Raw genomic sequence first — 26,479 nt, forward strand, 5'->3', positions numbered from 1 at the left:
AATATATATTGGTTTTCTATTTTTATGTGTAATTATATTAACTGATATTTATAATTAATAGTCGATAGTAGTAGATTAATGGTAATTGTAAAAAAAAAAAAATAGACTCCTTTTAAGGTCTCATGTTTAATGGTGGACCATGTTTAATTCTTTCCAACGTCTTTAATGGACTATTTTATTCAAGTAAACGAAAACTAAAATAAAAAATAGAAGTAATAGTAAACATTTTTGCTGATCGAGATTAACTATAACATAGTGAAAATAATTTTTTTTGTTAAGTAGTTTAGTAACTTGAAATTCCACCTTAAACTCGTACGGACAAAATAATTGAACTTTAAGGCACTAGATTTTGTTTAGTGGTAAGAGATTTTGGTAGAATGTTAGAGGTCATAAGATTGGATTCTAAACTCATTGTAAAAAAATAATAATTGAACTTTTGGAAATAAGAAAAAGGTGTAAAGAAAATAGGAAAAATGGTTACTACACTACTGGAAAAGAGAAGTGAGTGAGAGTGAGAGCGATATCCCGCCTAATCCTAATATCTCGTTTCTCATCGTGACTTTTCAAATTCAAGCTCCTCTTTTGTCTCTTTCTCACTCTCTCGTTTATTTTAACGTTGCTGTTTTCTTTTCCTCATTTTTCATCACCGACCAACAAAAATTTCAAATTGATTTTCACCAAACCCTAAAACTACAAATCCCTAATTCTTCAACCCTAATTCGATCCCTAATGTCTTCACCTGATTCCACCGCTCCTTCTCTTCCTCTCTCCACTGTATGCGTATCTTCTGCTCCTTTTTCTTTTTTCCAATTTTATTCTATTTTTCTTCATTTTCATTATTAATTATTAATTATCACTTCAATTTTTTGTGTTTCAGAAGGAGAACATTACTCCAATTTCCTCAAAAATTGCGGTACTTACTTTACTCTTACTTGCTGTTGCAAAACATTTATGGAACTTCTAATACCATGTTTATGTTTTTAATGATGTTTCATTTATATGTAATTATTGTTGTTTTAGGAACTTAATGAATCAAGATCAGAGCTACTCGGTCGAATTCAGAGTTTGAAACAGGTAATGTTTTTATCATTTTTATACTCATGTGATAGTTAAGTTTTGATTTTTAGTTAATTTTATTTTCCTTTTGTTTGTTTCTTTGGATCTATTATTACTAGGATTTGCAAGGTTGGAGATCGAAGTTAGATACACAAGTTAAGGTCTATAGGGATGTAAGTGATTGCTATTAATCTCAATCTGTTGAATACCGGATTTTGCTTGTGTTTTGTTGAACAAGAAGATTATTATTGTTATGTTTTCTATAACCAATTTTGATATTAGTATCTTGGGTTTTTTTTTCTAAGGAGGAAATGTTATAGTTGAACACTTGTTTTAGTTGCATGTGTTAGATCGTGGGCTTTGAGTTAGGACGGCAGGGGGAGTGGGAAAGCCGAGGTCAAACCCCTTCAATATGGGGAACCTAGGGGTGTAGAAATTGTAAACTTGTGTGAATGGTTGTGTGTCTAGATAGAGCACACCTTGTTTCTATTTATAATAGAAATAGAATCAATTACAATTAATGCTGATTAAACATGATTGGTACATAACTAGGAAATCATAACATTTGATTTCTAATCGATTCTAACAGACAGTTGTATGTTTCGATAGGTGGTAGAGTAAAATGCAATGGCATAAGCGTAAGAGAGTTTATTAGAAACTCTTCCAAACAAAGCCTTAGGAGGCACATAACAATAACAGACATGATATACAAACTGATATTCGTGCTATTAAATATCTAATTTTGTGGTCAAATATCATGAGAGTACCTTTTTCTTACTTTGTGTGGATAGACTTGTGTAGTAATCTAGAACACTATACTTGGAAATTGGCTTTGGTTCATTTAGATATCCAAGTGACATCTTTTATGCTTCTTTTCTTGGAGAATTGACTCCATAAGGTATTTCTTATGCCAAATCATTCTATAAAGAAGAAAGTTTCTAGGATGTAATTTGTAAGCTTTTCAACTTCATTGCTATTGATTTGTTATTTTCGTATTGAACAACACTGCATTTGATTAGAATTGCTGAGATCTCATCACTTGGGCGTGACGGTTTTTCCAAACCGGAAGGGTAAAATCAAGTGTGTTCAATCAATGCTTTTAAAAAAATGTAATGGCTCCTAGAATTTAGTGGATGCTTAGTCATAAACTGGCAGCACAAATAATATTTGACCATAATGGCTTCTATTTCTTTTTTGCTTGGTTTTGAGAGGGTTCATAATGTTTTCAACGGTCATACATAGCTCTTAAGGATTAATAGATTTTTTTATCCCCTCCTGGGGTCTTGTTTGTTTTTTGGTTATAATTATACCTGAGCTCTTCTTTTATGACTGATTCTAATAATACTTACCTTTATCCTTATTTTATGTTTGCAACTCTTAAATCTTGATGCATTTGATTTTGTTTATGCAGGAACTGACAGACCTTAAGAAAACACTTAATGTCGAAGTGGAACAACTTAGAGCAGTAAGTGTGCTTTTTTAATCTTTCTCAAGTGCCCTCTTTCAAATTAAATCTGTGTGTAATTTTTTGTTGATAAAATCGAAACTAGGAATTTCAAGATCTGAGGACCACTCTTCAGCAGCAACAAGAGGATGTTACAACTAGCTTAAGAAACTTGGGGGTAAGTATCGAAAATTGGGATAATCTTTAAAAGCACTTCTCAAATCTCAACGATACTTTAATTAATAAGTGCAGTAACATCAAAATGTATTGCAGCTTCAGGATGTCTCAGGAGATGTAAAGCAAGCTCAGTCACAAGAAACCAAGACTGAAGAAATCGCCAAGGAAGAGCAGCCTGTGTTACACTTACATGAGGACGAGAATACCAAGATAGCTGAAAATTAAACAGGCTTTTGTTTCGGGGTATTTGCTACTATTGATGTATACCCTAAGAAAAGCTGAATGATTTTCTGTGTGCTTGTATTATTAGTGTTATGTTCTGTTCGATTAGTGTTATGTGCTTGTTAACCTCATTGTTCAATCTATACTTTCTTATACAATTTGTTGCTTGCTTCTATTTACTATTATTTATATGGATTTATAATCAAAACAGTTCAAGAGTATACACTCTAATGAAACCACAATTCCTTATATAAGCCCAAGTCACTACATATTAAGGCAAGTTGCAATTTATAATTTTTACCCAGAAAATGTAGACATTCATTGTTGAACATTCCCCATTTCAGTTACCCCAAAACAGTTCATCTTAAAAATTACGTGCAAGAACAACTTGGCCATTCCACTAACTTTTCTATAACATAATTAAGCATACAGACTCATCTGTGCTAAGTACTGCGAAAACAAATATATTCTTACAATCCAACATGAATGTACCCAAGGCAAATGCAATGTCTAATGTTTAATACACATTCCTTCTTCAAACTTTTAAGAGATATAAATCATCTAGTGAAAGAACAACTTCCAAGTATAATGGTGACAAAAAAGACATTGATGCACCCTCTTTTTGGACAAAATGCAAGACAAACTCTTCAAATTTGAACAAGTTTATGCGGTGAATCCCGTTACTGAATAATCTGCATTGATCGGAAAACAAAAGCAGTAAGGAAAATTGTCCTCCTCCTCCTTCTCCTCCTCCTTTTCCTCATCCTCATCCTCATCCTCCTTTTCGTCCTCGTCCTCAGCCTCGTCCTCGTCCTCGTCCTCGTCCTCGTCCTCGTCCTCGTCCTCGTCCTCGTCCTCGTCCTCATCCTCATCCTCATCCTCATCCTCACCCTCACCCTCACCCTGACCGATCAATACAACTCTAAGTCGTTTACCATCTTTGGATATAACTTTAAGTTTAAAATTAGGTGTCCATTGGTGTGCTGAAAAAATACACAAGCATATTCAAATCAACAATAAATAATACAGTACAAGAAACATAGTATGGTTAGAGTGAATTATTGGTTTAATATATACAACTTCTTTGACAGAATCATACAAAGTGTGATTAGAATTGGAAGATAATATGAATAATAAAAGCAACATAGAAGGTTCTAGTGTAAGATGAAGTTACCTGTATTCTTTTTACCAGCATTGGCTTCTTTCTCTGCTTTTATCTTTTCATTTGCAATGGCAGTCACGGAAGCCTCGTCCTCGTCCTCGTCCTCGTCCTCGTCCTCGTCCTCGTCCTCATCCTCATCCTCATCCTCATCCTCATCCTCACCCTCACCCTCACCCTGACCGATCAATACAACTCTAAGTCGTTTACCATCTTTGGATATAACTTTAAGTTTAAAATTAGGTGTCCATTGGTGTGCTGAAAAAATACACAAGCATATTCAAATCAACAATAAATAATACAGTACAAGAAACATAGTATGGTTAGAGTGAATTATTGGTTTAATATATACAACTTCTTTGACAGAATCATACAAAGTGTGATTAGAATTGGAAGATAATATGAATAATAAAAGCAACATAGAAGGTTCTAGTGTAAGATGAAGTTACCTGTATTCTTTTTACCAGCATTGGCTTCTTTCTCTGCTTTTATCTTTTCATTTGCAATGGCAGTCACGGAAGATGAGATATCTTTGACATCTGCTTCTTCAACTAGTCTGTCATAGGAAGTAAATTAAATCAAAAACAGTAGTTTTTTTAATCTAAATTAATTATCAGTTTCTTTCATATCCTATATACTCATTCAGAAGCTATGACAGTTATATTTAGTAAGAGGCAATTTTATACAAGATATTACTTAAACAACAAATTTAATTGCAATGGAAAAATAGAGATCAAATATACTTAAAAGCTGAATTTTATAATCATTTAAGCTCAGCGATTCAAATTGTACCAAGACGTTGTTTACTGTGCTTTAATAATAGTGCTTCTAAAGAACAAAATCTCAGTAGTATTGGCTATAAAGATTGGATAATGCCTATAATGTATATCACACCAAATGACAGAGCATTTAAATATATATCCTTTTTTTCTTCTACTGACTCTGGATAGTTCTCCCTCATTTACAATTTAATTTCTCCATTTCAACTCCCCAATTGAATCCTATGATGCAGCCTCTAAGACCCAAAAAAGCTACCCATCGTGTAACTACCATAGCTAGTAAAAGCAACCCTTAACAACACTATATTGCCTGCTCAGGCAGAAGCCAAAGAAGAGCTAGCTCTAAAAAGAAGAAATTGTATTGAAACAACACCCAAAGTATTTAAAGACATCTTTATCACAGAGCAAAAACAAAGTTTCCATAAAAGCACGTAAAGCAATCTAACAAGGAAGAGTATTTGGGTTTGTGGTTGAATTTTTATGATCAGCACTTGCTCATAATCTTATTTTCTTAGCTAGCATACACGGCAATGCTACACAATGTTCCTTATAGTGTTTAATAATAATATATGACATACCAGCACTAAGAACATGTTATTCTAAAAGGAACATTGGAATCAGAGTAAACAAAACAGATGCAAACAATAAACCTTTGTTGAAGATGTTTTTCCGCCAAAGAATCCAGTGGTTCTTCCTTTTCTAGCTCTACTTTCTTTCCCTTCTTTTCAGGAGCTTTTTCAGTAGATTTTTTAGGTGCCCATTGTTCTTCCGCGGAAAAAATAAACAAGCATATCTCAAATTAACAACAATAAATAATACAGTACAAGAAACATAGTATGGTTAGAGTGAATTGTTGGTTTAATATACAACTTTTTTGTCAGAATGATACAAAGTGTGATTGGAATTGGGGATTGATTTGATTTATAAATGAAATCATTAGTTGGGAAATATAATCTAAATAATTGATATAAGATTCTTATTCCTGTTCGCCGAAAAAATATTCTTATTCTTTAGTTGTGAAAATTTAGAGATTCACTATAATATATTTGAACTTGAGTGAAAATGAGGTGTAATCATAATTTCTATATATACATGGACAATATCATACTTGCTAGAGCAGCCATTTTGAAAAATATTATATAGGGCAATAACGAAGAAATACCACGATAACACGCTTATTTAATCTTTAATGGTCAAAGCGCGAAAACAAATTTATTTACAGATCAAGTAAAATCAACTTTTTACAATAATCCCATATGTTCAAATTCATATATTTTAAATCAAATCAAATACAATTTCAATGATTCCAAACATAATAAAAAATGAATCAAAATGTTAGTGAACTACCAAGTAAAGAACATCATAATTTTTTATAATGTCAGCCTTAACCAATCAGCAGCAAATGTTATAGAATTTTATTGATATTGATGTGATACACATGCAAATCCAATACTTTGATTGCACTTGTAACCAAAAAATAAAATATTTCAGCAATTATGTAATTAAACAATGGGTGAAGTGTGTGATCAAATTAAAGAGGAATCTCATTACCACAACCATCCTCCATTTGCTCGTAAGTTGGTCAAGAAAACAGACGAAGAAAAAAAAAATAAGAGTTCCTGATCACCAACTGCATGAAGAGTAAGATTTGTCAGATATCAGGGTCAACGAAAACAATGAGTTCAATCAAAACCACCTCATAAAACCCTCCAAAACACCAGTGATAAGGCTAAATTAAGACCTATTATAACAAGTAATCACTTCACATAAACATAAAGAATTACCAATTAGTCTTAGATTCCATAACATCCCCAAATGAGACACTAATAACAACTAACCAATAATCACCTTGCTATACCCACACAAAAACAAGTAAAAAAAACTATATTAAGACCTATTATAAGCTAAAAGGAAACTCTTCACAATTAATAACTTCAAATACACATAAACATTAATAGTTGATATACAATCAGAGGTGTTTACAAAATACACAACTTTTACAAGACTTTAAGTGTTTGACAGATTTTTCTTCGGTGTAAGAGCTTCAGCGCTATTTTGTTTCATTATTATAAAGAAGACACATAAGAAGCTCATCCTTTCATAAAAGTTAAATTTTGATCCCCCACAACTACTCAACACATGAGAAGCTCATCCTTCTCTATAGGTTCTCAATTTATGCAAATAAGTTTTTGACGTTATAGCTAGTATAAAACAATACATAAGATTTTCCTTTCCTGTGATTATTCATTTTTAGTGAACATAGGTGAAAACTGCACGTTAGATGAACTGATGAGTATAATATATTGTTATTTTTATTTAAAATCTATCTTACCTCATAATTATTCAAGCTTATGTCTTCAAATTTGTTTTTTTTTTTTTTTTGACTAAGTCTTCAAATTTGTTATATAGATTCTTTCTCGAGATTTTGAAAGGCCACTCATACTTAAGACTACTCATTCAAAATTTAAGCTTTGGTCCTTTAGGTCAAATTTACTCTTGCAAGTTACAATGTAGTGACCAACGACAGTGGCGGAGCCAGGATTATATTGGAGCCTGGGCACAATTTTAACCGCAATATTTTTTTGGCGCGTCAAATAAGAAAAAACCAGCAAAACATAATCAAATAAGAGAGATGAATTTTTTTTTTTAAAATGGCTAAATATATTGAATTGAAGAATGAACCAAAAACCTCCTCATCTCTGAAATTAAATGATACAAAATTTAGCCAAACTGATAATGCACAAAATAACAATTTTAAAACAATTTTAGTTAGGATACTGCTGAGAAAATGCAGAAAAAGAAACAACATTATCACAGATACTGTGTAACCATTGGACCAATATCTCTAGGACTAACACCAATACTAACAAGATAAGCTACTGAAGTACTCATAGTACCTTCAAGCTAAGAATATTTTTGCAAATATATTGACTTAATTAATAACAGGAGCATAGCGCATAGCCTAAAGTTCAGGAGATTTTTGCAACACAAACCCAATATCATCTTCTCCACATCAAGCCCTCTAAGAAACTTAATAACAGGAGCAAGCTCAACAATAACACTAGCATGCAAAACTTGTGGATAATTCTTAACAAATCCACCAAGTTTAGACCTTGATTGAAATCCCAATTTTTTCTAAATAACCTAAAACAGGAATCATATTTTTTCTCATACTACAACCCAACATCAAAGGATAATGATTAATATCATCAAGTTAGACATAGAATAATAATTGGAATACCAATTTCTAAGTATTTTATGCAATTTCTCAATTTTAGGGTTGCTTACTTTACCTGTCTGCGCTGCGACTGCGAGAGAGAGAGGCTGAGAGCGGCGGCGGAGAGCGGCCTGAGACTGAGAGAATGAGAAATAGAGAGATTTGAGAGCGGATTTGAGAGCGGTGCTGCGGTGGTCGATGGCGAAAGGAATGAATGAAACGGAGAGAAGGAGAAACGCAAACTGGTTACTTCTTTTTCTCTTGTTTCTTTTATTAATTTTTTTTTTAAAAAAAAAAAAAAAAAAATATTTGGGGTGGGGCAGCCCGGGCACGTGCCAGGGCATGCCGGGTGGCATCTCCGCCACTGACCAACGAAATGATCAATTTCAAAATTTGGACATGGTTGGAGAACTTTTTGTCAACTCAACAACATTGAAGTTGAGAATCATTTGATTTTCAAATTGACTGAAGCTCTTAACAACAACGTCAATATTGTCAACCGTGTCTAAATTTTTATCTGTTTTGAGCAATTTATATGTTTACTATTATGCATGTGTTTACATTTCATCAATATTGTTATAATGGATGTCTACCTAAAGAAATTAAATGTCATGTTTTATTTTCATCATTTTTTTTATTGGCTTTTAAGATTGTGCCTATATTTCATATGAGAAAAAAAAATAACAAAAGGTTTGTTGGTTTTAGGGGTGTTCATGGTTCATGAACTGCACTCAGTTCATTAACTGAATCACTTTATTATAAAAATCAGTTTATTTCTCAAATCAGTTTCAGTTCGGTTCAGAACCAATTTAGAACCAGTTTATAATTTAAACCGGTTTAGTTTCAGTTAACTGGTTTTAAACCAGTTTTTTAAAAAAATGGGTTTTTTTTTAAAACTGTTTTATATATATATATATATATATATATATATATATATATATATATATATATATATATATATATATATATATATATATATATATATATATATATATATATAAAACCGGTTTTAAACTAGTTTTCTAAGTGTCTTTTAAAAAACCAGATGTGGTGCTTTTGATAACTCAGTTTCACTTGACATTTTCCTTCATGAATTGAAAACCAAACATACAGAGGAATTTACATAATCATAATCATAATAATCTTAATCATAATCAGTGAGGAATTCACAGAGTAGGAATTTACATAATCATAATCATAATAATCTTAATCATAATCGGTGAGGAATTTACATAAGTAAGAAATTTACTTATAGTAGGAATTAACATAATCATAATCATAATAATCTTAATCATAATCATAATCACTGAGGAATTTACAGAGTAGGAATTTACATAATCATAATAATAATCTTAATCATAATCAGTGAGGAATTTAAATATAGTAGGAATTTACCTTTGAAGAAAGCAAAATCTTCGTCGGTGGTGGAGAAAGAACAAGAACTGTCAACGATGCTGCGATTGGTGGTGGTGGTCGGTGCGATTTGGGGGCTAGGGTTTAGAGAAAACCCCTTTCTCTGAAAAGTGGTGAAAATTTTGTTATGTTTTAAACTTTGAAGTGAAAATAATAATAATAATAATAATAATAATAATAATAATAATAATCTTCTTCTTTTTTTTTTGACAAAAATCTTTTTATGTTTTGAAACGAGTAAAACGGCAAGTACCCCCCTGAAATTTTAAAATTTGTCAAACACCCCCTGAAATTTCAAAATAGGCAAATTCTCCTCTGAAAGTTCAAAATAGGCAAATACCCCCTGAAATTTCGAAATGTCAATCAAATACCCCCTGACAGTGGGGTATTTAGGGGGTATTTGATTGACATTTTGAAATTCCAGGGGGTATTTTCCTATTTCGAAATTTAATGGGGTATTTGATTGACATTTTAAAATTTCAGGGGGGTATTTGCCTATTTTGAAATTTCAGGGGGTATTTGACGAATGTTGAAATTTCAGGGGCATTTGCTATTTCGAAACTTTAAAAAAGTGATTTTTTTAAAAATTTAAATATTTTTCTTTAAAAAAATAAAAAATAAAAAACAGTTCATAAATTTAAACTGGTTATAAACTGAATTGTAACTGTTTATTAAAAGTGGTTCAGTTCAAAACTATATTGAATGGTGCAGTTTAAAATATGGTTCAATGCAGTTCGAATTACTTTTTGATTCAGTTAACTAGATTTTTGAACACGCCTCACCTGACCCTCAACATTCAAGCACAAACCTTTTAATAAAAAGTGATATATGTTTTGATTCTCTTATTGTTGAAGGTTAAACTTTGCTCTCAAAATGAATTTAAAGTAGGATATGATATAACAAATTATATATGTGCCTTCAAAAAAAAAAAATCTATTTGTAGTGTATATGATTAAGTACTACATTGTTGGATCAGGAGATGGTGCCGTGCAGCCGGAGATCATTCACATTGGTTTAAGAATAATTATTTAAGTGAGTTGAACATCAACATTTTAAGACATTAAAATTAAGGATTCTTTCATTTATAAAATGTTCAACTACCATTTTTCTCCAAATTAATGTTAAACTTTGACTTTATGGCATTTATGGCATGATATGAGGTGCCTCTTCAATTTTGTTTGTTACAAACTTACAAATCTATGACATGTTTGGTGTTGGAGGAATAAAATATTTTTGAGAGCCAACTTTGGCATAACCATGCATGAGATGGTACTAAACTTTTGATCGAATTGCACGATGAATGTGTGACTTATTATTCAAATCTTGGGGTGGATTGACATACATCAAGGATTGGCCCATGGAGCATCAAATTAATTGTGAATGGTAGTTTCCTAAAACATCTATGTGCTTAGTTGATGGTGGGGTTGTTTGCAACCACAAAGGGGATTTGATATCTGAATTTTCTCACTATAAAGTTGGAGGTATATGTTGCCGGTGAGCTGCAAGTTATGATAATATTGTTTGTGAGAACAATTGTTTGGAAGTTAATGAACTATTCAATGTTAGATGAGATAATATATATTATATATTTGCTATTAAAAAAAATAAAAAAAATGTTAGATGAGATAATATCTTGCAGGATATGCTACAAACATCTTTTTAATTACAGATGTCCAGCGTAACATTGATAGCACTACATTGGTGATGACAATTTTAGCAAGTGAACTAAATTCGTCGTTAAGTAATAATATCAATGTTCGTATCCACAGGGATTGTGTAATTTCAAATAAACAATTGTGTAATATTTAGAATGTAAATGTAAAAGCAGGGGGTGTATGTTTGCATAAGTTTGTTGTTTAAACAGAAAATAACTTGCGGTGATTTTAAAATGAATTAAAGATTGATTAGATTCTTTGAATCCCTAATTTAGAATGAACCCGGACTTATATCAACAATATTTATGTTGTCGGCACGATGAAGTAACAAATTCGTTCAAACCATGGTTAGTGACTAAGAACGCTTTCTTATAATAATAATAATAAAACCATAATGTCTTAGGTGAATTCAAAAATCATAAGAAATTTTATCGGACGTTAATTCTCTTATCACAGTCAATAATTCGATATGTCTAAAGTAATTATTTGATCGAACAATTTATCTCATATTCCAGTTCAATAGTTAGAGTTAGTAATAAAGTAGATATTAACTAAATTGAGCTATTAAATAGGAACATATTAATTTATAAATTTGGGATCACTTCTTTTCTCGTCTTTAATAAACTACACCAATTAATTCGGGTTGAACCTTCTTTGTTCTAGAGGTAATAATATTTTATTATCTAAAACATATGATTATGTATAATTTATCCGTTCATTGCGAGTTTAGGCGCCTAATCAAATAATTATCCTGCCTAACATCTGCTCAAAACCCTTTGATATTCCTTTTATTTTTGTCCTTCCAACAAATGCTATAGACGAGGACCCTTCATTTTCCTCCGCACTTTTTCAACGCCAAGGAATACTACTAACCTTTAACAAATGCACGGCTAACAACAATTTTGTCTAGAACTTCCATTAAAAATACTGCTTCATATTAATGGTGCATAAATAAGTTCACCTACTAGGTCCAAGTTGCTTAAATCTATTAATAAAATTTTCTTGTTAACTTCATTGTTCAATCTATACTTTCTTATACAATTTGTTGCTTGCTTCTATTTACTATTATTTATATGGATTTAGTTGATCAGACATAGGTTATTGTTAGTGACTGAGGTCCCTAGTGAAGTTCAGCTGATAAAACATTGAAAATGTGGCCTAATTCTTAGTACCTAGTGATTAATTTCCTTGTATTCCATGATTTTCTCTACCTCTTTCCATAACCCTTTACTATGTAGTCTATGTTTATGAATGGTCATGGAGTGTGAGTAAAGTTAAGCACATTGTTTTATTCTCGTGTGGATGCATGAGGTTTTGCGAATGAGAGCTATCCCATGCTTCATCAGTAACTTTTTAGTGAGAATTTCTTTTCGCGTCCCTTCTATGTTTGTGTGCTCCTTGAAATTTCAAAATATGTACATACATTTTATTCATTTAATTTGTATAAATGTTTTATTAAAAGATATTTGGCAAGTAATATATTACCGTTGGTATGATAAGATTAGTTAGATTTAAATTATATCTTATATCTTGAATGTCCCCATGAGCTTGGCTCAATTGGTAAGGGACATTGCATTTTATATACAGTGGTCGGGGTTCGAACCCATGACACCGTATTTGTTTTTCCTACATATTTTTAAGTCTCAAGTTTTGGCTCAATACCCCTTAAATGAGAACAATGGATATTGGATAAATTGATAGAAGAACCTCCCACCCCACCCCCCCCCCACCTGGCCCAATCCAACTTGGTGGATATGGCTCATCTCAATTAAAATACTTCACTTTTGGTTTCAAAATAGTATTTAATGCTTACATACTATATATATAGAATATGACTTCCTTAAAAAAAATAAAAATCATGTGACTTATTCTTTTCCACTTTTATCCTTTTTGACAAATCAAATAACTTTTTTTTTAAAAAAATAATTAGATACAAATTTTCAGGTTCTTTTTATCATAAAACTACTCCTCTATTCTAAAATGAATGATCTGTTTGCAAAAATAAAAATAATTTGTCCTAAAATAACTTACCTTTTCAATTTTCAAAACAATATTCATTTATGTTTTTTATCTATTTCTAATTTTCTACTCTTTTAATTAAGACTATTTATCACACTTTTAATTCGACATCTTCTATTTTACATTTATGATAATTGTAAATACACCGCTACATATTAATGTTACTTTTTTTTTTATGTCGACACTCCGATTCCTAGAGGAAGGGACTGTAGGAATTCAAAGTTCAGCTATGTGATAAATAAAATCTGACTAAAAAATTATTCTATCCAGGAATCAAACTCAATTTTTCTACTTATGTCGCCTTTAATATTAATGTTACTTTAGTATTTGTGAAATTTTTAATAAAATCACTTATTTGGATGGAGGAGATATAAGTAAATAAGTTAAGTTAAATTGGAGCTTACATTAATATTTTATGTGGTAGATAGCCTGTACTAATTAAGTTCTTGGCCTCATGATGACTGATTTATTGGGTATACCTAACCTCTATACCATATTAGTAGTATACCATTGTAAGATATCTTAACAAGCTTACCTCATATACTACCATGGATTTTTTATACTTCTAAATATTCCAATTTTTTCATTGCTAAAAACTTTGGTTTGCAGAAACCGAAGTTTTTTCTAGTTCAAATTTAGGGAAAATTCGGTTAATAGAAATCGAATTTTTTTTCAAGATAAAAAAAATTTGATTCGTAACAACCGAAATTTTTATTGAAGGACAAAAAAGTAAAATTCATGGGTCTAAAGATAAAACATCACTACCATGCTTTGGAAAAGTGCAGTTTTTTAATGATAAATGTTGTTTAGGGACTGCTGCTTATGTCTGGTCCTTATCCGTTCTCTAATTTTCACCGTGCATAGTTGAAAACTCTGCGGCCATTGTACTATTTCAACCTAATTTGAGTCAGGTTTGATTGCTGGATATGGGAATGATAATTAGTTTTTGCTTAATTATAAAGTTAATTATAGCATCATGTTCAAACTTTCATTAGTAGTGTAAATAAATATATTTGATGATCAATGACAATGCCCAATCAATAGGTGTTATGTATAATGTAAGAACTTAATTTTGTCATGTACATAGTTCAAATTCTAAAAGAGGATTATCGAAAAATTGAGAGCGGACCTTAATTTGATCCTACAAAACTACTTAAAAATATATATTCAGGCTATATAAACGGTGGATAGTTTGAACAAAAACCTGATAGCAGACGGCTCAGCGGATCGTAGAGAGACTTTTTTTTTGGTTTACAAATTAGCTGAGGATCGAACTCAAGACCTATAACGTACTACTCAAACCCCTCACCACTAAACCAAACATAGTGGTTTGATCGTAGAGAGACTTTGATACTAGTATTGAGTGTTGGGTCTAACTTGATTCTATAAAACCGACTTGTGATGTGAAAATTATTCTTACTTATAAACATATATTGAAGTCATCTTTCAATCGATTGAATCTTCTTAACATATTATTACAGTTCAATTGTTACCATAAATAATTTTTTATAAAGCTAAATTTTATTTTTTAAATATTTGGTAAATACATACCAAACATTTGAGGTTATTTAAGACCAATCGGTAGTATTTTTTATCTGTAACCAAAGTAACAAATATTGAGTTTTTTAACTTAATAATATTGACATTGTCGGTTGAACTAAAGCCGATAATATTAGGACAATGCTTCAAAGCCAAATAATTTCTTTTCAGGTTGACCCTCAAGTCAAGAATCAAGATTAAGTGCATTGCTTGAAGGTTGTGTTTTAAATGTCATTCTCAGGTGAAAGTACATGACGTGCTGTTGGTTTTCCTCATGATGTGGCATAAAGACACTAGAGATATAGATCAATTCAATTCAATAACACTTCAACCAATGTTCAACTTCAAGGGGTTATGTTAAATTTGGGTCATCTTTCACTGGATATAAATAATAGATATATTTAATTCAGATTGGACATTTTTCTTCCCTAGATTTTGTTGCAGTCACTTCTATTATAGATTTAATTAATTAAATATTTACTTTAGAATAGACTAGTCCTTTCTTTTCTATGCATTAAATATGGTGAAATGGACTGATTTTTGTTCAAACCAAAAGCAATCAAGGGGGCCTATATTATTATTTTTTCTGCTTAATTTGTTATGTATGGCAAATATTTATGTTCTCTTTATCCTCTCAGTTTTGGATCTTTTTACTTTCTCTGATGTTTATTGTTTCTCTCACGCTATCTATAAAAAGGGTAAAATAGACTAATTTCACGACTATATATAACCAGCTTGCTTTAAAGAAAAAAACAAACTCTCTATGCATGAACATAGATCTAGGGCGGTCAAAATGCACGTAGTCGGCAAATATAAACTATCTGATTTTAATAGCATGATTTTATTTTTCTTTTAAATATAAAATTGTCTTTTAAATTTGAACTATTCGATCTTATATTGGACGGCTCGGATGTGGCTGAATACAATGTAGTCAAGAAAAACTGACCGTACTCAAACCAGGTTCCTCTATACATATGTTTGAATTGGTGGTGAGAGCATTCAAAACTGCGTTAAAAAATTACATTTACTTTGAAGTTACAAATAGGAGTTGTTAGTTTTTACGGTGAGAAAACTTTCAAACGCGCAGCTGCAGCAACAAAACACATATCAAAACTATGTAAAGTGGAATGATATGGTAGAGGAGAGACTTCACTAAATGTGGTCAAAATCTTGAAGTATTCTTATATAAACAATTTAATTTCTTATATTAACAAATATTCAAAATACTCTTTAAATTCATAAAATAATTGTGACACTAATACTTTTTATTTAGCCAATTTAATTATTGAAATTGTTCTTGAGGTATTAATACATCAATTTTTTTTTTTGTCAAGACATCAATGTTTTTTTATTCAAGATATAAATGCATTACTAATTTTTCTTTTTATATGGTTTGTTTATGCTGCGATTCCATTGAGGTCAACTAATTTTTTTTTATAAGTTAGAGTTAAAAATCGAATCAATAACCATAATTATTCTAAGTATCTTATCATTAATGATTTTTAACTTTGTAAAGAAAATGCTTTTACCAAATAGGATGGTCAAATTACCAATCGTTAATTAGTTAAGTGGTGATTGATGCTGAACTTGATAGGGAGGATCTCGGTTCGATCAACTACAACTGCGATCAGAAGGGACTGAAACTACTTGATGCCTGACCCTCGAACCAGATTAAACTGGGGTAAAGAAAAAAAAATAGGGTGGTCAAATTCAAACAGTTAAAGCCCAAAAATTTGGTTCTCATATGTTTGTTCGTGCAAGGAATTTTCTTTTATTTCTGAAGCCAAAACTGCCCAGATTACTTAATACAAATCCAACCTACACGTTACCTGTGAAATTTTCACTTTTTTTTTTAATCTCATTTTTCATTTATTTCCTTATTACACCATTCACACAATTTTCACATTTTCTTTTTTAATTCTAAAATCTTTCAACAAATTATACTATTATTCTTGATAAATATGACACAAGTGTCAAATATGTAAGAGTACACAAAGTTACAATACAATGACTCCACAAAAAAAAAGTTGGTACAATACAATGAAGAATCTTTTTGTGAGCAATGACAAATACCTTGTTACAACAACATAGTAATACCTAGCTACCAAATGAAATAAAAGACTAGTACATCTATAAAAGCCAAACAAAATGGGGATCAGACTATATACAAAGAAATGGATGATACAATTAAGGAACTAAGATTAATAGACAAGTATCCTTAGAAATAAAGGGAACTGGTTTGTCTCTATGTCGAAATCGTTAAGATGTCCTATATCGGTTGTGAGACTGTTTGAATATGTTTGTGAAGTAGAGGTAATTCTATTTTGTAGGGTTGAGTTAGGTGTGCTAAGTCGTCTGCTCTCAGATTTCTGATTAAGTCATCACTATTTATATTTGTGCCCTAAATCCAACAGTACTAAATACAAAGAATGCGTTAAAAAAAATCTCACATCGGTTGCGAGAGAAATGAGATATTTAGCTAAAGCTAATCAATTTTAACCATTGAATTATTATCCCTGTATTCACATAGTGGCAGATCAAGGTTGTTAATTAATACTGATGTATCTACGTAGTGGCAGATTAAACTAGAAGATTCGTACTAAAATAGTTAGTTTAGTTGATGAAACTCATAATCTTTGTTAAACTAGAAGATTCGCGTCATTTTATCTAAGTATTTTTAGGTGAGAGTAGATTAATTTTATTTAAGTAACATTATCATATATTTGTGCATTTAATTTCAAATACGATAAATGCAAAGTAGAAAATATTAAATTGGAAGTGTTTATATGCTATGCAAGTAGGATTCTGCTCCCATTCTCCCATTAAAACATAACCAAGACGCTGATATTACTTGTTGGAGAGTTTAGGAGAATGCCGAGAGTAACAACGAGCAAACATGCAAGGACCAAAAGAGAGAGATATCACATCTCCACTCAAAATATTAAAATATATATATATATATATATATATATATATATATATATATATATATATATATATATATATATATATATATATATATATATATATGAGTTACATATCTTATATATCCAACACTGAACTCATTCCCAGTTATGTGTGACCAACTACTCACACTTAAATCTAACAATCCTCTCTAAAATGTGAGTGTCTCATATCTTCGATGGCGGATCTTGGTGGCAGCGGGCGGGTGCCATGACACCCCTCAACTATATTATATATACACTATTAGGCACAATTCAATATATTATTTGTGTTAGTAGTGGTGGAAAGTGAATATCATTGTCAGGACTCGAACCCGTATCTAGAAAGTGAAATTCCAACAAAAATGACCATTGTACTAATAAGTTTTTTTTTCTTCTCGTACTCCCTCCGTCCCGAATTATAAGAGAAAATAAAAAAATCACACTTATTAAGAAAAAGTAAAACATGAGAATTTGAAATATGTTTTTGTGGGTTTTCCTTGGAATAAGTTGCATAGGAAGATGTAAAAACAATTTTTATTGGTTGTTGTTTATTGAGAAAAGGGTAGAGAGAGAAAATTAAATGCAATTTGCATTTAATTTTATGAGAATAAGGGAAAAACATTCTTGAAAATGATTTTCTCCCTTATAATTTGGGACAAAAAAAATGAGCTTTTTTCCCTTATAATTTGGGACGGAGAGAGTATATATGAAATTGTTTCCTATATTATGTGAATTTTTGGCACCCTCGACAAAATTACTCAAGATCCACAACTACATATCTTATACTTGATCTAACACAAGAATCCACTGTCCTCCACCAAATGGGACGGTGCTTTGATACAATTTGTTGAGGAGTCTGAGGAAGAGTTGGAAATAACAACAGACCAACGCTTTAGAACAACAAAAGAAAGATGACATATCTCTACCAAAAATTTTAAAACATTAAATATATAAATCGTCTACATTTCATATCCAACATTAAACTCAAAATCGATGTAAAACTAATCAATCACACATATTAGTCCTAACCTATGTTGCCTAGATACGAGTACGGTACCAGTATTCGGTACGGGTACTGGTACGCGGTACGATATTTTTAAAAAATTTAAGGTACCGGTACGTTAATATAAAATATTAGAAAAATTATTTTTAAGTGAATTATTATCATCATGCTTTGAAGATTTAATTTTTTTTGTCCACCGTCTCAACTATTTTCATAAAAAATGAGAGATAATTGAAATATAATAAAAAAAATTATAATATTCTAAGAGATTTTTCAACAACCAATATGTTTTTTCCGTATTCATCATCATAATTCAACCAAATAAAAATGGGTACGGAATCGGTACGTATCATACGAGTACCATGGAGTATCCGGTATTGGTACATACCCGGTACTAGTACTTTATCATTTTAGGAGTACCCATACTACATAGGTCCTAACACATGGATTATTAAATAAAGTAAATATTTTAAATGCAAGTTTCTAAACAAAAAAAAAAATGGTAAAGTATATTACTAACTAGAGTAATGTTGAATTGAATTCGAAAATAATGAAGCAGCAGCGTGTCCCTGTGTCATTGTCACATTATACTTCCATCCTTACTTACCTGTTCACTTTGTTCCCCCACAGACTGCATTGCATTGCATTGCATATCATCCCATCCCAAGTACATTCTTGTCATTTTCCCTTCTTTTCTCATTTAAGCCCCCACTCCTCTCCTTTTTTTTCTCTGCTTTCAACTCTTCAATCCCTTCAATTCTTCTACTTGTCACAACACAAATCACTTCCACATTCAACTCTCTAATGGATCCACAACCAAAACCACCTTCACCACAACCTTTGAAATATCAGGTACTAAAATAATCATACCCTTATAAAATGTTACACTTGCACACACATTATAGTTTATTTTTTACCTTTTCTAGCTTATTTTTTGTTTTTCTCTTATGATGTTTTTTTTCTTCTTTTAGACATGGTTCTTGAAAGTTTCTATCCATTGTGAAGGTTGCAAAAAGAAAGTAAAGAAAGTTTTGAAGCGCATTGATGGTAATTTTACTACTACTACTACTACCACTACTATTAATTAGTAATTGTATGAATCCATTTGGGTTGGTCTGTTGGTATTGGCTTGAGACCTGAAAATGTGCTCCTCCTTGAGATCTCAATTTCGATTATCTCAATTTGGGTGGGCTAGTTGTCTCAATTATCGTACATTTTAAAGCTTCAACAAAATCTTAACTAAAACTACACTTTAGAAATTTTAACAAAATCGCATGCAAAGCGGAAAAAAAAAAATCTTTTTTTTATGTAGAGAAATAAAAGAAGAAACTTTGATTCAAATTTCAATTTTTTTACATACCCTTCAAGTTTTTACTAAGAATTCTTCTATTTTCTTTTACCATGCATAACTATAAAGGTGTTTTCACTGCAACAATTGATTCACAACAACAAAAAGTAACAGTAACTGGAAATGTTGCTGTTGAGACCCTTTTAAGGAAGTTAGTTAAAGCCGGAAAACATGCAGAGATTTGGCCGGAGAATATCGACGGGAAGGGAAAAAGCTCCGGCGAAGAGAAGAAGAAGAAGAAGGATAAGAATGAACCAAAAGAACCACAAAGCTTGCAAAACAAGGGAACTGAAAGTGGTGCTAAAAAGTGTGAAAATGTTGGCAAAAACAAGAACAAAAAATCAAATTCCGGTACCGGAGAGTCGCCGGAAAAGTCACCCGCCGGCAACCATGTTGCTCCAGTGAGTGGTGGTGGAGGTGGTTCTGATAAGAAGAAAAAAAAGAAAGATGGGTGTGGTGGTGGAAATGGAAGTGATGGTTTGACTACAGTAGCTAAGAGTGGACCAGCACACACTGGATTCCAATTTCAGAATCTTGGTCAGTGTATGGCCCACCAAGTGAATCTCAGCCCTACACGTCAGCAATCATTCTTGCATTCATCAGAAACAGGGTACCCTCCAATGGTTTCTGTGTCATCAGCTTACAATAGATTATATCCTATGGGAAGAGTTGGTGATCCTTCTTATTATGTTCCATCTCCACACTACACGTGTCCTCCTAGTTGCCTAGTAGATCAATATCAATATGGTACTTATCAACTTCAATCAGGGCCGTTGGTTCCTTTTGAGTATTTTAGTGATGAGAATGCTAATGGGTGTTCCATTATGTGAGGTTTGTGAAGAAATGTAGCACTTTTGTTTTGGTTTTATGTAGTTTTGGAATGATAGGTTTTAAGGGCTGTTTTTGTAAGACATTACATTGTTCTCTCCTTGGTCTTGTAAGCCTTTAGGGGTGTTTTGGTACTTTTGGCATCTCAAAGCTGAAATGCTAAGTTTTAGCTTTGTTTTTGTTATGGATGGATGGATTAATATTAAATCATGGACTAAATGTGGTACTTTCAAGAGAAAAATATCCAAATTGTGTAAAATTTTACATAAATTTATCATATGAAAATTTTGTGTGTTAGAAAATTAAATGTTATTGCAATTTGTAAATGTTTATGTTGAGTATGGCTCATATGTATTGGTGGGCTTGGCCCAAATGTTGGGCAGGGGTGCTCGACGCTACCTCGCGCTATGGTTCAGGAGTATTTGTTGTTGTTATCTGGACCGAATTATTATGAATACCGCTTGTACATTGAAGTCCTAATTCATTCATTCATATAAAATAGAGATGTGTTGTAGCAAATTCTACCGTCGGAGACGTACCCACCACTTAAGAAATTCTCTCTAGAGTATCGAAGAAAACACTTTTTTTTTTAACTACAAATATTATTAATATTAATCATGTCTATGCACAAGGCGAACAGAGATCAGTAAGAGGAACTACAAAAACAAAAGTGTCATATATAAGCGGAACACGAATGAAAACACCAAAGCATACACCACCTAAAAGAGATTCACTTCTAATCCCGTTATTAGGACACTCCTCAGCTTCCAGACTACCGAGAAGACACCAACCCCACCCATAAAGATGTCACTACACAGTAGACACTAACTCCTGATCTCGAATCAAAAGTTATCGACCCATCAGAATCCAAAAAACAGCTCATTGAGTCAAAAGTACATGATATTGTATGTATTTTATGTTTATTTTTCACTTATTTTTTATTTTAAATAACTTACCCACATTTATATTAAAAGTACATGCAAAAATAAAAGACATCATAATCTTGATGTCTAAAATCATCTCCAAAATACATACCTTGTTGTATTGTTTATCCAAGAATACCTAGATGAAATGAGACATTTCTTTTAGTTTAACTAGTGACTTGGGTTCGATTCTGAGTTTAGATATGCAGTAACAATTAAATTCTCAGGGAGAATTTTCTATCTATTTAGTCTTCACGGTTGCGTTTGGAAGATATCCGGTTTAAAAAATACCGTAATAATAATCCTCATTGTTATGGTTTCATAGTGCCTTAAAAAATTTGACTGTATTATGGAGGCGTAGGGATCTCATATCAAAAGGAAGTGTATGCATTTGTCAAAGGCATTTTTTTAGGAAAGCTGTTTCAGCAAAGAAAATGAACAATATAAGAACTATAAATGTGATAAAGAAAAGGTTGATATTTGCTAATACTTGATTATTAAGTATTTTAAATCTAAATCTGAGACATCAAATGTCATATGGATAGAATTTGGAAACTGGTTCCAAGAAGATAACATTTCTGCATAATTTTGGTCTTCCTTTGGGACATTTATATGTGGATGGACTATTCTTGTGGGGAAAAAGTTTGAATTTATTGAAAACACTTTCTAGTTGGGGCCATTTAACACCAGGCTTGTAAAGTAATTTCATATTCTAAACTTCAAATATTAAAGTTAGACTCTATTTTTGTACCCAAAAAAAAAAAGTTAGACTCTATTTGACAAGCTTTATACTTAGAATTTAGAAATATGTTCTCATTAAAGAATGCAACATGAGGGATTTGTACCGTTATAGTTCATTTTAACCGTTGATTCAGAATCGGGCGGTTCAAATTTTACATTATAGGATGTTATAACTGTGGCAAATCCAATTTTTAACATGATGGCTATAATTTGATTGATATAAATTAAAGTAGTCTATATTCATAATGTTTTTCTTTTCGTACCAAACTAGTAATAGACCCGTGCATTCGCACGGGTCGTAATGTTACGACGTTAATTTGTTAAGTCACCTTTTGTGATAGCAAATTAGAAGGAAAATATATATTTTACATACTAATTATAAATAAAGCATATTTTTTTCAAATATGCATTCAGTATAAAAATTTTATCGACAAATTATTTTTAATTGCAAAAAGACATAATTAGATAATACAGAAGTAATTTGTAAATAGCATATCAATAATATTTTAAACATTAAAGAAATTGATGTTTTGGTTTATAAAATAATGAATGAGGAACTAAATATAATAAATAAAATAATGGGTAGTTAATCCGAATAACAAAAAAGAATAGTTTTTTGAATAGTCGAACAAATAATAGAAAAATTAAATTAGACATCACTTAAAATTCTAATAAACATATGTTAACAAATAATGCATATTACTTGATTCAATTAATCACATCAAACATACAAAAAAAAAAAAAGATTAATAGGCTTCTTCATTGACACGGCTGGTAATATTATGCTGTTAAATTTCAAAGTCACAATTGGGATAGGTTACTAAATAAATAAACTGTTTGGTTTGGACACTAATTTATAATATAAATTAAGCATAATATAATGAAATATTTATTCATTACATCATATTTTATAAGATAATACATAATTGATAGTACGACAGTCATTGAATTAGCTTAACTAAAACAACATTGTTTTCATAATAGTGATTACATATGAACTTCAATTGATTTCCAGGCTGAATGTTGTTAAGTTGACAAAAATATCTCCATCCTTCTCCAAACTTGACGGTCAAATTTTGTTCATATGACACCATAAGTCTACAAATAACAATGTTACCTAATGATCCACAAAGTTTAAATTCAGAATAATTAGTCTGGGAGATGAGATAATGTCCAAAACGCTGGGAAAGGACCTGTAAATTTAAATTCAATACTCTTTCATTAAAATGTTGCAAATAATTAGTTAAATTTTATGTTTTTTTGAAAAATAGAATACTCACAAATTCAGATATGATGTTGTTTTCGTCGGGCACAGTTTGACAATATTCATGATCATACGAAGTTGCTCTACTCATGCTATGATAAGATGGAAGAAGACTTCTGGAAGGTCTGCCTGATGAAATTATCATTAGGAAAGAACTTTCTCCAAAGTAGAAAAGTGTAAGTTTTTTAATGTCAGGCCAATTATAATGGTTTCTTAATTCTGTCCAGCCATTGGTTAGACGTGGTAGGATTGTGGAACCATTGAAATTAACATTGTGACAAACACCTTCATCATCAAAGAACTTCCACTGATTACTGATCTCATTGAAGAAGTTAACTAAAAAAAAAGGATCCACCTCTCCATATATCTGCATTCAGATTAATACTCACATCACAATTGTGTTTTCAAGCATGAAAAAAATAATGAGTTACAAATCGAACCTGATTTGGAGCATGAACTGTAACAAACATTCCTTTAGGACTTCCTTGCATGATAGGAGGCCACCTTGATGCCATTGAATTTGAGATGTTATGAATGATTCATTGTGGAACATTATAAGTTGATTGACTTTATAGACATAGTTTAATATAATATATTTTAATTTTATGATAGGATTAGCTGTATTTTGTCTTCTTTAAAGGATATGACAATAGATAAAAAGTTTGAAAGGATGTTACAAATGTGATGTGAGTATCAATAAAAAGTAGTGTCTGTCTTTTTTTCCTTACAAAACAGACATTTCATGTGATGATTATTTGTGTCTTACTCTTTTGTCAATAGCATGTTAAGAATATTTGATCAATTAACTAATATATGATGTAACATATCAATGGCATTTGAGTACAACTCTATTGATTAGGTTAAATTGTAGTACAAATATGATATTGTAGCATAGCATGTGAAGATAATGGTTATATATTAGCATAACATATTAATACCAAACATGATTAACACAATCAAAATAGTAGAAATAACTTAGTCCTTACATACATGTAAAATTGGAATGCAAACATGCAACATATTAAATAATTCATGATAGTTAAAGGTCTATAACAATGTTATCACTAAATAAAAGTCATACAAACACATGACATACAACTTGAACAACATTGAAACCTGAGTTTTGTTTTTGCAACTGCAACATATCACAAATTGCTAAGTAGAACTGATAGCTTGGTTAGTGTTTGAACGGACAATGTCAATGTGAAGAATGTTTGATCCCCTCTCAAGTTCAAAAATCAATCGGTCCCATTGATTCAGACTATTAGCCAACGCCCAAGTATACCATCCTTTAGTTAAGTATTTCTCAACAATCTTTTTGTTTTTCTTCTTCTTGTTCTTTCTTTGGTAAGTCTTAACAGTGCACCTAATTCCACTCATTTTATGTGGAGTGTCTATGAATACACATTCCTTGCCACTCAATACAAACTGAGAAATTTTAGGTGGAATGTGCTATAAGATAAAAAAAAATAACGAATCATAAAGTTTTTAAATCAAAATAAATGATATTAAAATAAGTAAATGACTGTATCAAAATAATAAAGAGTTATGTATTTGCTTACCAAGACTTGAGGTTTAGTCCTGCAAGCACATGCCTTACTTACTATGACTTCCCATTTATACATATTCTGATCATTAACTTCTTCATTCTCATCAATGTCATCTTCAGTTACATTTTCATATGAATGCACAGATGATTCAGGACTTGAAACAATATAGCAATCTGAATCCGAATCATTACCTGATAAATCAATAATGTCTTCATTATTGATCAGAGTCATGTTAAATAGATTGTCATTAATCTGATAGTTGAGAATTACTGAAGTTGGTTCATGAAAGGAAAAGACAGTTGAAGCAACTCTTCCAGAAGTAATGTAACAGTTAGAATCTTTCAAACATAAACTTATCTGAACTTCATTTCTGTTTGGATGTTTAATCCAACCGTATGACTGTTTCTGAAGTTGATGAATCCAAGCAGCTTTAAATTTAGGACAAATTTGGATTCTTTCATTAAATCCAGAATATCATTAAATCGAAACATGAAATGAAAAGAAATTCTAACCATTTTGAGGAAGAATCGGCCATTTTAGAGGATGAAGCATGATCACGCGCCATGAATTAGAAGGTTCTCAGAGATGATAACGATAGCTCAATTTGTGGTTGTTGTTTATTGTTAAATGTTAAAATTAATGTTTTGGGTTTTATCAGATATGGAAAGATTTGAAGAATAAATTTATTCGTGTGGTTTACTGGGTCCACCAACATAGATATATCAATATCCTTTTTTAAAAGATACTTATAATATTAAATAAACAAATATGAATTGTTTTATATATAATAGTAATTTTGGAAATGTAGTATTTAAATTAGGAAAAAAATGGAATTAGTAATATATGCATACAAATAAAACAAATCATAAAAATAAATGAGGACTTGAAAAAATTCATTTATACCCCAAATATAGATATAAAATTGTCAAGTGTCTATTTTGGAACCGAATCATAATATATAACATGGCAATCAATAAAATGACAAAAAGCTTAGTAGTAAAAAATAGAAAAGAACTATTAAAAAAACATATTATATAAGTTGAGATTAATGATTGCTATTTAAAAAAATTTGGTCCTAATGAGATCAAATGATTTTTTGGTATATGAGGATCTAAACATTTAATATGGGTCTAATTTGACGGCATGTTTTTAGATCATTGTGGTGTATATATTTAGCAAAGTTTTTTATTTGGAATT

The 26,479-nt window shown here is 31.1% G+C and overlaps 3 protein-coding genes across 5 annotated transcripts; 2 read left to right on the forward strand and 1 right to left on the reverse strand.

Moving 5' to 3' along the window:
• Nucleotides 1-498: 498 nt before the first annotated feature.
• On the forward strand, nt 499-3,109 carry LOC123884542. The gene is made up of 7 exons (XM_045933657.1): nt 499-774; nt 878-913; nt 1,021-1,074; nt 1,176-1,229; nt 2,468-2,521; nt 2,607-2,678; nt 2,774-3,109. Exons 1-7 carry the CDS (start codon nt 730-732, stop codon nt 2,900-2,902), a joined length of 444 nt encoding a protein of 147 aa, XP_045789613.1. The 5' UTR covers nt 499-729; the 3' UTR covers nt 2,903-3,109.
• Nucleotides 3,110-3,287: 178 nt separating this feature from the next.
• On the reverse strand, nt 3,288-9,608 carry LOC123884541 (guanine nucleotide-binding protein-like 3 homolog). 2 transcript variants are annotated; one of them, XM_045933655.1, is made up of 6 exons: nt 9,450-9,608; nt 6,389-6,467; nt 5,488-5,602; nt 4,508-4,614; nt 4,074-4,316; nt 3,288-3,882 (listed from the first exon to the last, which is right to left on the reverse strand). In XM_045933655.1, exons 2-6 carry the CDS (start codon nt 6,402-6,404, stop codon nt 3,563-3,565), a joined length of 801 nt encoding a protein of 266 aa, XP_045789611.1. In that variant the 5' UTR covers nt 6,405-6,467; nt 9,450-9,608; the 3' UTR covers nt 3,288-3,562. The 2 variants fall into 2 exon arrangements, with proteins under 2 accessions (XP_045789611.1, XP_045789612.1); XM_045933656.1 differs by lacking the exon at nt 9,450-9,608 and adding an exon at nt 8,131-8,390.
• A 9,636-nt stretch (nt 9,609-19,244) lies between these two features.
• LOC123885242 (heavy metal-associated isoprenylated plant protein 35-like) lies at nt 19,245-21,036 on the forward strand. 2 transcript variants are annotated; one of them, XM_045934515.1, is made up of 3 exons: nt 19,245-19,480; nt 19,600-19,675; nt 20,046-21,036. In XM_045934515.1, the coding sequence occupies exons 1-3, from the start codon at nt 19,433-19,435 to the stop codon at nt 20,804-20,806; spliced, it is 885 nt and encodes a 294-aa protein (XP_045790471.1). In that variant the 5' UTR covers nt 19,245-19,432; the 3' UTR covers nt 20,807-21,036. The 2 variants fall into 2 exon arrangements, with proteins under 2 accessions (XP_045790471.1, XP_045790472.1); XM_045934516.1 differs by having other exon boundaries at nt 20,091-21,036.
• The last annotated feature ends 5,443 nt before the right edge of the window (nt 21,037-26,479 follow it).

Source organism: Trifolium pratense, linkage group LG5, assembly GCF_020283565.1.
Source record: "Trifolium pratense cultivar HEN17-A07 linkage group LG5, ARS_RC_1.1, whole genome shotgun sequence".
NCBI classification, from domain to species: Eukaryota; Viridiplantae; Streptophyta; class Magnoliopsida; order Fabales; family Fabaceae; genus Trifolium; species Trifolium pratense.